Genomic DNA, 13,737 nt, shown 5'->3' on the forward strand with positions numbered 1-13,737 from the left:
GAGTCAGGGTCTCCGGGTCTTCCCATGGCCAGCCGCCAAGGCCCAGACCTGGCCTAGGACCTGGTTCACCTTGCTGGCCCCAGGGCCTGGAGCAATGGTCCACCCTCCTGAGCCTCTAGCAAAACCGAAGGCCGTGTTCCCAGGGGCCGTCCGCCCACATGTGTCCCTCCTCACAGCCGCTGACGTGCATCATCAAGCACCCGAACGGGACCCAGGAGACCATCCTCCTGAACCACACCTTCAACGAGACCCAGATTGAGTGGTTCCGTGCCGGCAGCGCGCTCAACAGGATGAAGGAGCTGCAGAAGTGAGGTCCTGCTCGGCCGCCACTGCCCGCCGACCCGCTCCTCGGACCCGGCTCTGGCGTCACAAGGGCGTTCCACGTCACCAGAACCAGATCCGATCGGATCCAGCCGTGGCTCCGCTCCGAGATGCGGCAGCCGGGCCTCCTGCCCTCCTCTCCTCGGCCCAGGGAGTGCCCCATGGCCGGGGATGGAGGAGGCTCTTAACAGCGTGTCAGCCCTGTCTTCCTGTTTTTAGTCCGATTCAGATCTTGAGCAGCTTCATGCAACTGTATTTATTTTTGATGACAGACGCCCATCTAAAGTTCTTCTCCTGCCCGTTCATTTCACTGTTGGCTAAAGGATTTCAAAAAGTCCTTTTGCTCTTACAAGGAAAATAAGAATTCACATGCAGTGACTGGCTGTGTGAGTGGTGGTGTCTGCTGTTACCAGCTCCAGCAAGGGGTAGAGGGGGTCCTTCACAGCCAGAGTCAGTGGGGGCCCCCGAGAGCCACGCCACAGCGTTCGTTTTTCAGCCCTACTGCCTGCGGGGCAGCCTCCCCTCCCCATCCCCACATTCCAGTAGCTTCCCTGATGGACCTGGGGGGTTGGGCCCAATACGGAGCCTCCCCCTTCCCCTGGGCTTTGAGCTGCCCTTCAGACACGCAGTGTGTGTGTCTGTCATACAGACCGGCCACCACGTCCAAGGTCACAGCTAGTCCACATGTGCCCTGCCCCCATCCCCTGGCACAGGGCGGCAGCGGGCACGGCTCCTCTCTCTGGAACGCCGTCCACTGGCACCACCCATAGCTGTAGACCCGTGTCCATGTGAGCCGAAAGGCTGGGGCAGGAGGCAGGCTCCACAGCAACCCCTTCATCAGGACAAGACTTGCCTGACGGAAACATGGCGTCCGGTGGGGGATATAAAACCATGTCCTGGTCCCAAGAGAGGTTTCTGGCAGAAATGAGTGGAGGGGCAGGAGGAATCTGGCAAAGCCATTCTGTTGAGTAAACAATGAATGAGGCGTTTTCCCGCCTCCAGGATCTCAAATCACAAGCAGACAGACACACAGCATGTTCACGGTGTGGCCGAGGTAGCAAAGTGACAGCTGGCCCAAGCCTCCCTGCTGTACTGCTGGGGGTGGGGGAGGTCAACAACAACAGCGGGTCACCAGCCCTCACCCCCGGCTCACGAAAGCCCAGCGCCACCACTTGATGGAGCTGCTTGGCCGAGTCCAGGCCCCACCTTCCACACGCCGGTGGGAAGGAAGGTTTTCCCGTGAAGGTCAGGTGACAAGCACCCGGCAGCTGTCCCGGACCAGCCTCCTGTTCTCTGGGCTACTTGTGGAGCTGCCAGGATCAGCTGGCCCAGAGCTGCCCTGAGGTGGCCGGGACCTTTCACCCTGAAGTCCACCTCTGGGTCATCTCTAGATGTGATCTGAGGTCAGGAAGGATGTGCTGTGCCGGCTGTGGCAACTTGGTGACTGTAGATCACTGAGACAAGGGTGGCTCTCCCGGGTGATGCTGTCTTCATTTATTAAATGTCTTTGCTGTCACCAATGGGCAGAAGTCCGTGGGGACTGTGGCACTCTGGTAGCTCTGGGAGAGGCAGGGGAGGGGACAGCCTGGCAGGGTGCAGGCTGCTCGTCTGAACCAGTGGCGGTGGTCTTCAGGGCCAGCTCCACCTCCTTCCCAAGGGCCGGGCAGGGTCCGTGCTCACAGCACAGGGCTAGCTGCTCGTCCACCAGGAGAGGAGGCCCAGGCCCGGCTCGCTGATGGATCCCTGCCAGGGGTGGAGAGAGAACTGGCATGCTTCATCTGTTTAGCCTGGAGCCAACTTGGACAGGAGGCAAAGGGGGCCCCCTCTTGTAGGTGCGGCCCCAAGGAGGGTGGGGCATAGCCAGCCAGGAGGCTCTGGGAACACCCAGGAGCTGCATCAGCACCCCAGAGGGGAGGTGGACTCTCCTCTCGCCCCAGCCTCTCCCGGGGCCTATAAGAAGAGTGCTGGTTTACCGAGGACATGGCCCCTGGCCCCTCACCTGTATGCCTGCCCACAAGGGCACCCCCGTGCCAATCCTAGGCCTGCCCTCCTGAGCCGCCCGTGGTCTAGTCCTGCCAGAAAAGCCTAGTGACCTTGAGCCCCAGCCTCCGAACCATGCAGAGGGGACCACCACTCCTCTTCCTGATAAAGACAGTTACCCTGAAAGTGAGCAGCTTGGGCCCCACATTACACTAGAAAACCCTACCTGCAGGCCCTGGAATCCCACTTGGGTCATGTGTCACCGTCTGGCTTCATAAGGGTAAAAGACAAGGGACCCAAGTCAGATCTGGTGGGTCAGCTTCCCCAGGCCCTCAGGCCACTTGGGTTTGTAGTGGGAGCAGCCTTGAGGGTCCTGTCCCTCCCCCCCAGCTCCCCCACCCCCGGTTTCTTCCTCACGCCGCCAGCTCATCAGCAGCCTTGTCCAGCTGGTGCTGTCCTCTCATGAGCAGGGGCCCGACTCACCTGCCCTCCCCAACAGCGTGGCAGCTTTATGACACCGCCGCAAGGACCACTGCCGCCCTGCCCCGCAGAAACTGGGCTCCCCAAGAAGGGTCCACCCAAGACACCACAGCAGGGACTGCACCCCCACCTGCTGGGTCCTCCCACCCCTGGGTCCCACCAGGACAGCTCACCATGAGCATGTATGGAGCCTCCTTCTTGGGCAGCTCCTCGCTGGAAGAGGCAGCCTCAGCCGAGCTGGGTCCCGTGGGGGACGTGTCCACGAAGCTCTCGTCCACCACCCGGAAGCGGACCTCCTCGCCGATGTCCATGTACAGGTCGTGGGCGCCCTCCTCCGTCTCGTACTCCCACACCCACACCTGCTCTGCCTCGTCGCTGGGCGGGGCACACGGTCAAGGCAACAAGCAGGCCAGCGGGGAGGCCCTGAGTTTGAGGGGTTCCTCCCATAGTGCCCACCCCCAGGAAGAGCCCACTGCAGGCTGAAATGTTTTGCCCAGGAAGTCACAAAAGAGAGGGCTCAGCCCCACATACAAGAGGCGAGGTCGGGCTGGCCTGGAGCCCATGGAGCCAGGACCCAGGCTGGGAACACGGACGTCAGAGCAGGAGGAGCTCGGAGCAGGGTGCAAGCTGCACCTCCACCCGGGAATGACCACGGCCCCTCAGTGCCCAGGCTCGGACTCCACCTGTGCCCTCAGAGGCCGGCTGCCATGCTCAAACCTCAGCCCAGCACCCACCGGGGGCCAGGCCCAACCTCTCTGTGCCTCAGGGTCCCCGTAGGGATACCAGGGGCGGTTAGGGAGGCCTGCCCTCCAGGGCTGCGGCAGGGAGGTAATGAAACAGCATGCGTGGAGCGCGCCCTCCACAGGCCCCACGGTCGACACGAGCACCAGCCGAAGCTGGCCGTGTGCTCTGCACGGTGCCATCCCACATGCCTCTGCACGCCTCACGGTGCTCTGCCAGCAGGCAGCCAGGAACACTCCCGGTTTCCAATGGGACGTGGCAGGTTTTCCGACAAGTTCCAGAGTCACACACAGACCCTGCCCCAGGCCCTGTGCATACGTACGCACACACCCCACACATGCACACACGTACACACGCGCACGCACACAAGAACACACACACACAACCGGGGCCCCTGCCCTCAGCAGATCCCACACTGAAGGGACACACTGCCCTCCAGTGGCGGCCCCCCAGGTGGGTCCTGCCTCTCCTTGGTGCCAGGTCCCCTGCTGGGCACTTTGGGCACAGCTGGAACAAGATGGGGTCTCTCCTGGTGAACAGTCTCAGGATGCACCCACAGAAACAACCACCCCAGTGCAGCAGGGCGCGGGCCGGGACAGGGACAATGGGGGAGCCAGCAAAGATACTCCTCAACCAGCCCTGGACACGCAGCGCCAAGCCCTCAGACATGAGCCGAGGAGGGGCGGCGGGCCGGTCAGGGGCCTCAGAGGGAGGTGACCTCAGCGAGGTGAGCTGGAACCAGGCCTGGCAGCCCCGATGCAGGTGCAGGCAGGGAGGCCCTGCAGCCTGTGTGGGACACACAGGCAACGCCGTGCTTCGGGGGCAAATGAGATGCAGGCTGGAGGGGTGGACAGAGGCCAGCAGCATCAGGTCACAGGACCCAGGGACCTTCCATGAGGGGCGCGAGCTCTCACCCTGGGAGGATACAACTTGGCCGGCTGCTGCAGCGACTCCGGAGGGATGAGAATGTCGTCGAAGAACCCTAGGGAGACTGGAAGGCAGGCGGGTGACAATGTGAGTAGACAGGCCAGCCCTGAGTCTGCTGCCCGGGGACCCCTCCTCCACCATGGAGCCCCACGACTCTGCCCAGCCTGAGCAGCCACCGAAACCCGAGGTGGACCCCGCACTACCAGGGCCAGTGGGTGCGGGCGGCCCGGTCACCTCCGCCAGCTCCGGGGCTTCCCTCAGGGCATCTCAGCCTCCTGGCCAAGGCCCCCAGCTGGCTGGGGTCCGCAGTTAGAGGACGGCAGGTTCTGCTCGTCTGGGTGGCCGCTCCCCTGACCACCTGGAGAGGCTCAGGGGCCCGGCCACCTGCCCCCCGCGTGCTCCCAGGTCTTGGATGAGGACATAGGCCGACGTTACCGTGCACTCCCTCTGGGCTGCAGCCTTTGATCTTTCCGATCAGAATCTCGTCCAGGAATGGATGGAACACCACGTAGCGAAAGTGAACTGGAAATGGAGATGGCACGGCAGTGATGAGCAGGCAGTGATGAGCAGGCCGTGAGCAAGGGCCGCTCCAACTGGGGGTGGCCTATGAATGCCAGTGTCCACCCTCACTCACTGGCACGCTGACCCCCAGAGTGGTACCAAGAGTCCACCCAGCAGTCCATGCCAGGCCTCCCTGTGGGCCTAGGCTTGAGAACTGAGCAGGAGGGACCCTCATCCCATCTCCTGCAAGGCCACTGCTTGGCCCCCACAAGAGGCCAGCAGCACTGGCCCTGAAACACAGGCCCGCTCCCAATCCATCAGTCACACCTGAGCCCAGATCCTGGCCATCAATGATGCCAAAGTCAATCTCAACCTTCCTCCGGGCTCTCTCCTTGAAATTCTAACAAGGGCAGAAGCAACTGGCAGAGAGAACAAGGTCTTTGGAAACAAGTTCCCCATCTCCCGCTGACCGGCAAAGTTTGCCCCAGGCGCAGCTCTGACCTGGAACAGGATGCTAAAAATGCCCTGAAATTTTTTGGGGGTGGGGAGGTTGGGGGGAGCCAATAAACCAGCAACAATGCCTCTGTGGGTTCTCAGGTTCTGCCCTAGGTGGTCCCTACTTACATGAGCCCAAGGAAAGTATCAGGTAAGCTCTGTGCCCACATCACAGACTCTGACTCCACAGCCTGGCAGAAGGCGTCCCTCGATCACTGCTGCCCCTTGCAGAGCGCCTCAAAGGGGGTGCCCACTGAGCCCCAAAGGCATACGGTGTCTAGGGCCTGAACTCCGCCAGGGCTAGAGAATAACCATGAGGCTGCCCCTGCCTAGCCGCCCAGGGCCCATCTCAATCCATCCGTGTCATGTCATGCTTCCCCACTGGAAGCAAGAGGCTCCAAGAGGTCAAGTAACCTGCCCACAGCCACACAGCTGTTCTGCCAGAGGGAGACTCCAAGTCTTTCTGAACCACCACCCAGAGCCACGGGGTTGAATCTGCCTCCCCCGTTTAATCCCCAAACACAGGCTTCTGCTTTCGGCGCCCTCAGCTGCCTGGTCTGTCGGCTCACCCCAAGGACAGCGGGGTCCACCTGCCCCCCACCCCAGCTCCCCACAGGCTGCTTCCCCGTGACTCCACCAGGCAGGAGGGCGTGGGGGAAGGACAGGGGGTAGCTGGTGTGCGTCCCTCCCGGCGAGGGGACAAGCACAGCTGTCTGGGCCTTCGTCGAGACGGGAGAGCTGCACACCGACCTCGGAGAAAACAGCTGAGGGCCGGTGTCCCTAACGCACACAACGGAAAAATCACTCTGCCTGTGTGACCCAGTTCCATCAGCTCAGTTTAATAAGTCCCCACGGAGCCTCTGCCAGGGCCATGCCAGGCTGGGCTTGGGCACTGGGCTCGCTGGGGCAGGATGACACGTGATTCTGCGCCCAGGGAGCTCGAGTCTGGAACAACCACAACCAAAGCACATGGTGAGCAACCCAGGTGCCCGTGGACGGATGGATGGATGAACACAGTGTGATACAGCCATGCAATGGAAGACTGTTCAGTCTCAGGAAGGAATAAAGGACTAACACAGGGAACCACATGGATGAACCTTGAGGATATTATGCTACAGAAAATAAGCCAACCACAAATGGCCAGTACTGTAGGATCCTATTCACAGGAAATGTCCAGAAGAGGCAAACTCAGAGACAGAAAGTTGATGAATGGTTGTCAGGGGCTGGTGGAGGGCGGGGAGTGATGGTTAATGGGTGTAGTATTTCTTTTGGGGGTGACAAAAATATTCTAGAGTTAAGACAATGGTGACAATATCACACAGCTCTGTGAATATACAACGCTGAAAGCCCCTGAATTGTAGGCCTTAAAAGGGTGAATTTCATGGTATGTGAATTATATCTCACTTAAAAACCAAAAGGAGGCCACAGAGCAGCCGAGGCCACAGGGCCAGCTGGGGTAGTGCTGTGCTCCCAAGAGCCGCCCCTGAAGTTCGAGGGATGTTCGGCCGGAGGTGGGAAGCCTAAAAGTCAAAAAGGATGGGCCTGAAGACCAGTAAGAAGAGGAAGACCTGCTCTTAGTTGGAGGCTGAGGATAAGCAGGGTTGCCTTAGAACGTAGTGAGTGTCTACAATGGACAAATACCTGATTTCAATCAAGAGGTGCCTGGAGGAGCCAAATTCACAGAGACAGAAAGCAGAATGGTGGTTGGAGGGGTAGGGTTAAGGGGTGGGTAGGGAGAGGGGAGGGGGGAATTGGTGTTTAGTGGAGACAGAGATCCAGTGTTGGAACACAATAAAGTGCTAGAGATGGATAGTGGTGATGGTCAGACAACAATGTAAACATATGAATGTCACAGAACTATACTCTAAACATGGTAAATTTTATGTTCTATCACAGCTTAAAAAAATAAATAAATAAAATGGAAAGGAACAAAGCAAATGGTAGGCACAAAGACAGGCTGCTCCGGAGCCCTGAGTGGGGCCCTAACTCAGCCAGAGCAACTGGCGAATGAATAACCCTCTAAGCAAATGCAGAGACCCAGTGCTGAGCACCCCTCAGCACACCCTCGGCCACAGCCCCGGGGAGGCAGCAGGGGAAGGGGACCCGGGCTCAGGGTCAGCCTCGAAGCCTGGCCACTGACCCCACCACAGATCAACAATTCGCCCTGCACAATGCTCCATGGGCCCCAAGGAGCCTGACTGCCACACGTGTTATCCCATTTTACAGATGAGCAAAGTGAGGCTGAGCCAGATAGTCACCTGCCCGGGGTCAGAGTCAGAATTCAACCTCGGGTCCACGTGGACTCTACCCCTGCACCTGTTCCCAGGAACACCAGGGACCCAGGCACAGAGGGTCGGTCAGAAAACCAGCAATGACGCCAAGCAGCAGAAACAACCCAATAAATGGACGGAATCCGTTTATTTCTCTCCAGTCTTTCTTGAAGTTCTGGCTCCCACACCACTTGTCTCCTGGACAGCAAGGCCCCTGTTCCCGGGCAGAGACGGCTCAGTTCCCTCTGTAAACAGGGCCCGCATGGCCTTGTCTCCACATCACTGTCCAACATTTCTGCTCCCGAGACCGTCCCAGTCCACACACAACTCAGAGCTCCATGGCATCCTCATGAATGAATTAAGTCTCTGGATTCCTGGACACACACACCAGGCAGCCTCGAGGCACATTCTGGAATGCTCGGACATCCCTGTGCCGAGGCTGATGCCCCAGTGGGGGTCAGGGCAGGGTGGGAATCACTGTGGGGCCCTCCTCAGAGATTCTGACTCAGGGTCTGGGGCGGACAGGCGAGCGCCCAGCTGATGGCGAGTGGCATGTCTACACCCTGACTAGCCCCCAACCATCTCACCTGGCCCTCTGCTTCTGACTTGGCTTGTCCCCGCAGGAGAGAGACCAACACCCCACTTCCTCCCTGAGAGCCCTCCTCCCTTGGGGTGCACATCCCCTTGCAAAGTGACTGCAGCTCCTCCCATCGGGGAGTCCTTCTCTAGCCCTTGACGCTGGCCTTGGCCACGTGACCTGCTCTGGCCAATGGGATCCGAGCAGAGGCTCGGCCCAGAGGTGCTTTGGTGCCCAGTCTGCCTCCTGAAAGAAGAGACCGCGTGGGGCAGAGATGAGAAGCCCAGCTGAGGCCCCCCACCCAACCAGTGTGCCAACCACCAGACACATGAGACCACCCTACACCATCCAGCCCTGGTCAAGCCAGCCCAGAAGCCCACTGCCGAGCGGACCGACAGAATCAGAGGAACAATTCACATCAACGAGCTGTCAGGACTCGCTAGGAGCCAACGTCCCATCCTCAGAGCTTCGTGTGTATTAACTCTGTAACCCTCAACAGTCCTGTAACTTAGTCTACTGTTAACTGCCTTTGACTGCAGAGGAAACAGAGGCTGCATATTCCGCTTATGACAAACAGCAAATAAGCAGCAGAGCTGGTATCTGAAGCCAGAGGCCACGTGTTTAACCATTATGCCCTGGAGTCCCTCAAGGTCTCCCAGCCCCAAGCAGCCTCCTGTGCCCCTCCTCACTCTCCCCACTTTTATCAGCAATGCCGACTCCACTGTCTGTCCCCTACTGGAGCACACTGACACCCAGGCAGGGCAGGGCTCAACCAGCACATAGGACCCCCGGGGACACGTGCACAGACAGCCACAGTCTCAGAGCTGGAGCAGCCTTGATGGAGAGGCCTCGAGAATCACCTCATCCACCTCCCCTTTTTTATTGGTCATGCTGCACTGCATGTGGGATCTTAGTTTCCCGACCAGGGATTGAACCTGTGCCCCCTGCAATGGAAGCACCGAGTCTCAACCACTGGACCACCAGGGAAGTCCCCACCTCCTTTTTTATAGACAGGAAACTGAGGCACAGAAATGGGAAGATTCTGCCCATACCACCCAGGAAATTCCCAGAAGAGCAGTCAGGACTAGACCCCATGTCTCCCAACCCCAAACCAGGACCCCCCACCGAAAACTGAGCCCCAAGAAACCTGAAGCCCAGGAGGAGAGGGCACCCACCTTTCGTGTGTGACGCACCATCCCCTGGGAACACGTATGCGTCCTCCAGCTTGGTGATGTCAAACAGACAGATGCAGAGTCCCACGTTGTACACGACCTGTGTGCGTCCATGTACACGCCCAGTGACCCTGAGGCCCAGCTCCCTGAGCAGTCTCTCCTGAGATCTGCCCCCCGATCTCCACAGGGCAGGTATCCCCATTTTAAATGCACTGGGGCACTGCCTGAGGTAAAGAACTGCAGTAGGAGATGAGCTCTAAAAAGAACAAAGCTTTCGGTGACAAGACAGATTCAAGTCACAAGACCAGCTCCACCACCGTGTGGCCTGCGAGGTCACTTCTCTGAGCCTCGGTTTCTCCATCTGCAAAAATGGACATACCAGGCTGTGGGCTTGTTAAATCCAAAGAGAACAGAGGTGAAGCGCCTAGCTCAGTAGCTGGCTCACCTGCTAGAAGGAACCCTCTCCAATCAAGGATCATTACTATTACTAGCAAGGATTGGGGTGGGGAACCCCAGGTTAAAACTACACTTTTCCAAGGTCCCAAGTCCATCCTGGAGCTCACAGTTCAGAGTGTCAGAACCACAGCTAGTTGCTGTTCTGCTCACAAAGTATCAGACACTCAGACATGGCCACAGGGACTGAGGCTGGCAGAGTGACACACAGGAGGCCCTGAGACTGGGCAACACAGGCCCAGGACGTCCACATCCCGTTTCCACCCCGTGATGCTCCAAAGGACTAGCCGCTTGGTGTCTGCTTATCTGACACCAGCATCATCACATCCCAGAGACCTTGCAGGACTGTTTACAGATTAGCAAGAAGCTCAGAGAAGTGAGTCCTGGCCAGACCTCACGGCAGTGAGGCCCAGAGTCTGGCTGATTTTGGAAGCACAAGGTGACAGGCGCCCTTGCCTGGGCCTTGGACCTCTTTTGCGAGGTCTCCTCTCCAGTGACTCAGTAATTCAAATGCAGAAAGAATTTGAGTTCTGCCAAACAATTCTTTGACCATCTGGGAATTCCCTGGCAGTCCAGTGGTTATGACTCTGCACTTTCACTGCTGAAGACCTGGGTTCAACCTGTATTTGGGGAGCTAAGATCCGACAAAACTTGAGGAGCGACCAAAAAAAAGAAAAAGAAATACTTGTCTGAACAGGTCACAGAAGGCCCTGTGCCACAAAAGGACTACATTCCCTTCTTGGACTTTTCATATCTTCTCTCTTTGTCCCCTTAGAGGCCCCTTCTCAAGGTACCTTACAAAGTAACCAGACACCATCCACTAAGGACTCTGTGAGTTCTCGCCAACAACAACTCCCCAGGTCTGTACACCCCACCTTCTGTGACTTCAGCCTCTATGGAAGGGACCTGCCTCCAGTCTCCAGCCAGCCAGTTTTCTTCCTGCTGGCTCCTTCTCAGCCTACTACAGATGAAGGCCATCACTCCAGTGAAGTCCTGCAGGCCCCGTATGGGCTGGCTCCCACCACTCTCCAGCCTGCCCTCCCCTCTCTCCCTCTGCCCTGGCCACACCGGCCTCCTCCAAGCTATGACAGGTTTGATATTCCTTCCTGCCTCAGGGCCTTTGCACATACTGTTTCTGCTTCCTGCATAGCTCTACTCTACCCGGAATCCCCTATGTGAGTTCTTCCTCACCACCAGATCTCAGCTCAAATATCACCCCCTAGCAAAGCGTCTTGTCTCCCTCATTGTAGGCGAAGTTCCCTCATTTCACAGGCTTGTGAACACCTGTTCTCATAATAGTTACCTAAATTTGTCATCACACACTCAACTGTGGGAGTCTCTTGTTCATATCTGCTGTCCCCACCACACTACAGAGCAGAAGCGTGTCTGTTTTATTCATTCAACAAACAATTATGGAACATCAGCTCTGTGCCAGACTCTATGGGGGTTACCTGTGGAGAAGAAAAAGGTCACTGCCCTCATGCAGAAGAAAAGAGAAAAACAGTAACCAAGTAAACAAGCAAGGAAAGACTGTGGTGAGTGCTAAGAAGGAAAGAGTGATGTGGCACAGAATAACTGCTTCAGAAAAGACAGAGGGAAGGCCTCTGACTGGCACTAAGGCATGCTGGCCTGGCACGTAAAAGGTGCACAAACATTTCTTTTGAAGGAATGAATGGCTAAACCTCCTGACAGCTGAACTACCACCCATCTTCACAGATACACGGTTGGACAACAAATTATTTCCATTTTACAAATGGAAACCGAGGCCCAGAGGAGGTAAATGACTTGATTTAGATTGCAAATTATCAATAATTTGGAAGTGGGGACGCTAGTATTTCCCAGTAACAATAACCTTTTTCAAATTCAATTTTTTATTCTCTCCAACATCCTAGTGGGGTAAAGGATGAGTTCACCCCACTCGCAGGTGAAGAAGCCGAGTTCTGAGACGTTAAGCTCCTTACCCAACGCCAAGGCTTGGCATGGCCAGGCCGGCAGCGAGCGGGGTACACAGTGTTGGCCCTTCCCGTGCTAAAGGCCTGCCTGCGACCCCGCGGACCCAGTACCTTGTTGGCCAACTTTTTGTTCAATTCTTCGGCGATGGAATCGTTGAGCTTCCTCTCAAACTGCCACGGGGGGATCCGCACGGTGTCCACCATCTCCACGAGGACAAACATCCCGGCCTGGGCAGGAGGCTCTGGGAGCCGGAGGATCAGTCACGCACCGGGGCCTGCAGCGGTGGGGATCCCCGAGTCCGCTCTGTGGCGTCCCAATAGGCGATACCCGTCCCCAGGCCGGTAAGGCGGGCTGCTTAGTAGGGCCTGGGGTGTCCCGTGCGGGGCGTGCTCCGATTCGACAGAGAAAGAAAACAGGCTCAGCGGCGGCGGGGGCTTCCTGGCTGAGCCGGAGCGGCGCGCGACCCGCCACACTCAGCCCCTCACCACGCGCCGCCGCCACACACCGCGCACCCAGACGCAGCCCTCGGCAGCAAGACCTGGGGCGAGATTCCGAATCCAGTAGCTTCCGGAGGGCCGACCAATAAGAAGTTTCGGCCCGCCCCCCAGAGCGGGGCGGGGCTGCCTACCGGCTCGAGCGAGGGGCGGGGCGAGGCGGGGGCGGAGCCTCCCCTTCCGCCTGCGCGGAGCTGTCAAAACCCTCAGATAACGCTTTCCGGTTGCTAGGCGACCTGGGTGCCACCCAGTCATCTCTCGCCTAGCCTGTGCGTCCTCTCCTTGCTGGTCTCAGGCAGTCCTCTGCACTACTGCCCGAGTGATCTTTTCCAAACGCAAACGCAATCTACTTAGACCCACCGGACTCTGGAAACGGGGAGAATTAACGGGAACCGGGCAGGCGGGACCTTTTTCGGATAATAGAAATGTTTGTGTCTCCTTTGAGCAGGTGGTTACACAGATGTATATAATTGTCAAAACTCATCCAACTCAACATTTAAGATCTTTGCATTTAACTGTAGGAAGTTAAATTTCAATTGAGAAGCAATAATAAATTGGGACCAAAAAAAGAGAAAACAACCCGTCAGTGGCTTCTCATGCTGTCATTTCAATCGTGTCCGACTCTTTGCAACCCTACAGACTGTAGCCCGCCAGGCTCCTCTGTCCGTGGGAGTCTCCAGGCAAGAATACTGGAGTGGGTTGCTGTGCCATCCTCCAGGGGATCTTCCTGACCCAGAGATCGAACTCCTATCTCATGTTTCCTGCATTGACAGGCGGTTTCTTTACCACTAGCGCCACCTGGGAAGGCCCAGTGGCTTTCCATTCAGTTCAGTTCAGTCCAGTCACTCAGTCATGTCCAACTCTTTGCAACCCCATGGACTGCAGCACGCCAGGCTTCCCTGTCCATCACCAACTCCCAGAGCTTACTCAAACTCATGTCCATTGAGTCGGTGATGCCATCCAACCATCCCACCCTCTGTCATCCCCCTTTCCTCCTGCTTTCAATCTTTCCCAGCATCAGGATCTTTTCCAATGAGTCAGTTCTTCACATCAGGTAGCCAAAGTACTGGCGTTTCAGTTTCAGCATCAGTCCTTCCAATGACTATTCAGGACCAATTTCCTTTAAGATGGACTGGTTGGATCTCCTTGCAGTCCAAGGGACTCTCAAGAGTCTTCTCCATAGGATTTCCTTGGTGGTTCAGTGGTTAAGACTCTGAGCTCCTAATGCAGGGGGCCCAGGTTCAATCCCTGGTCAAGGAACTAGATCCCATATGCATCAACTAAGACACAGTGCAGCCAAATAAATAAAAAATAAATTAAAAAAAAGAGTCTTCTCCAACACCACAGTTCAAAGTTCAAAAGCATCAGTTCTT

At 57.2% G+C, this 13,737-nt stretch overlaps 2 protein-coding genes and 1 non-coding gene across 5 annotated transcripts in view; 2 read left to right on the top strand and 1 right to left on the bottom strand.

Annotated features, from left to right (window-relative positions):
- The window catches only part of ACO2 (aconitase 2), a 46,772-nt gene extending 46,073 nt beyond the window's left edge, over positions 1-699 (top strand). The window contains exon 18 of the mRNA XM_020876973.2: positions 177-699. Within this exon, the coding sequence (XP_020732632.1) occupies positions 177-311 (135 nt within the window). The 3' untranslated portion in view covers positions 312-699. The remainder of the gene's footprint in view (positions 1-176) is intronic.
- Positions 700-1,264: 565 nt separating this feature from the next.
- On the bottom strand, positions 1,265-12,434 carry POLR3H (RNA polymerase III subunit H). 3 transcript variants are annotated; one of them, XM_020876976.2, is made up of 7 exons: positions 11,981-12,434; positions 9,468-9,564; positions 4,885-4,971; positions 4,450-4,513; positions 2,955-3,156; positions 2,528-2,567; positions 1,265-2,064 (listed from the first exon to the last, which is right to left on the bottom strand). In XM_020876976.2, the coding sequence occupies exons 1-7, from the start codon at positions 12,089-12,091 to the stop codon at positions 1,835-1,837; spliced, it is 831 nt and encodes a 276-aa protein (XP_020732635.1). In that variant the 5' UTR covers positions 12,092-12,434; the 3' UTR covers positions 1,265-1,834. The 3 variants fall into 3 exon arrangements, with proteins under 3 accessions (XP_020732635.1, XP_020732636.1, XP_020732637.1); XM_020876978.2 differs by having other exon boundaries at positions 1,989-2,064; positions 2,528-2,571; XM_020876977.2 differs by lacking the exon at positions 2,528-2,567 and having other exon boundaries at positions 1,801-2,064; positions 11,981-12,433.
- Positions 12,435-13,551: 1,117 nt separating this feature from the next.
- TRNAR-CCU (transfer RNA arginine (anticodon CCU)) lies at positions 13,552-13,624 on the top strand. The gene has a single exon. It is a non-coding gene; the product is annotated as a tRNA-Arg (tRNA).
- The last annotated feature ends 113 nt before the right edge of the window (positions 13,625-13,737 follow it).

Source organism: Odocoileus virginianus, chromosome 23 (assembly GCF_023699985.2).
Source record: "Odocoileus virginianus isolate 20LAN1187 ecotype Illinois chromosome 23, Ovbor_1.2, whole genome shotgun sequence".
Classification (NCBI taxonomy): domain Eukaryota; kingdom Metazoa; phylum Chordata; class Mammalia; order Artiodactyla; family Cervidae; genus Odocoileus; species Odocoileus virginianus.

Bases quoted from the DNA above. Each gene is read 5' to 3' on its own strand.
- POLR3H (XM_020876976.2), bottom strand. From the start codon at position 12,091: ATGTTTGTCCTCGTGGAGATGGTGGACACCGTGCGGATCCCCCCGTGG. The intron at 3,157-4,449 runs GTATCCTCCCAG...TGCCCCGCCCAG, and splicing joins CTGCAGCAGCCGGCCAAGTT to CGACGAGGCAGAGCAGGTGT. The intron at 2,065-2,527 runs GTAGGGTTTTCT...CACCCCTGGCAG, and splicing joins TGGGATTCCAGGGCCTGCAG to GGATCCATCAGCGAGCCGGG.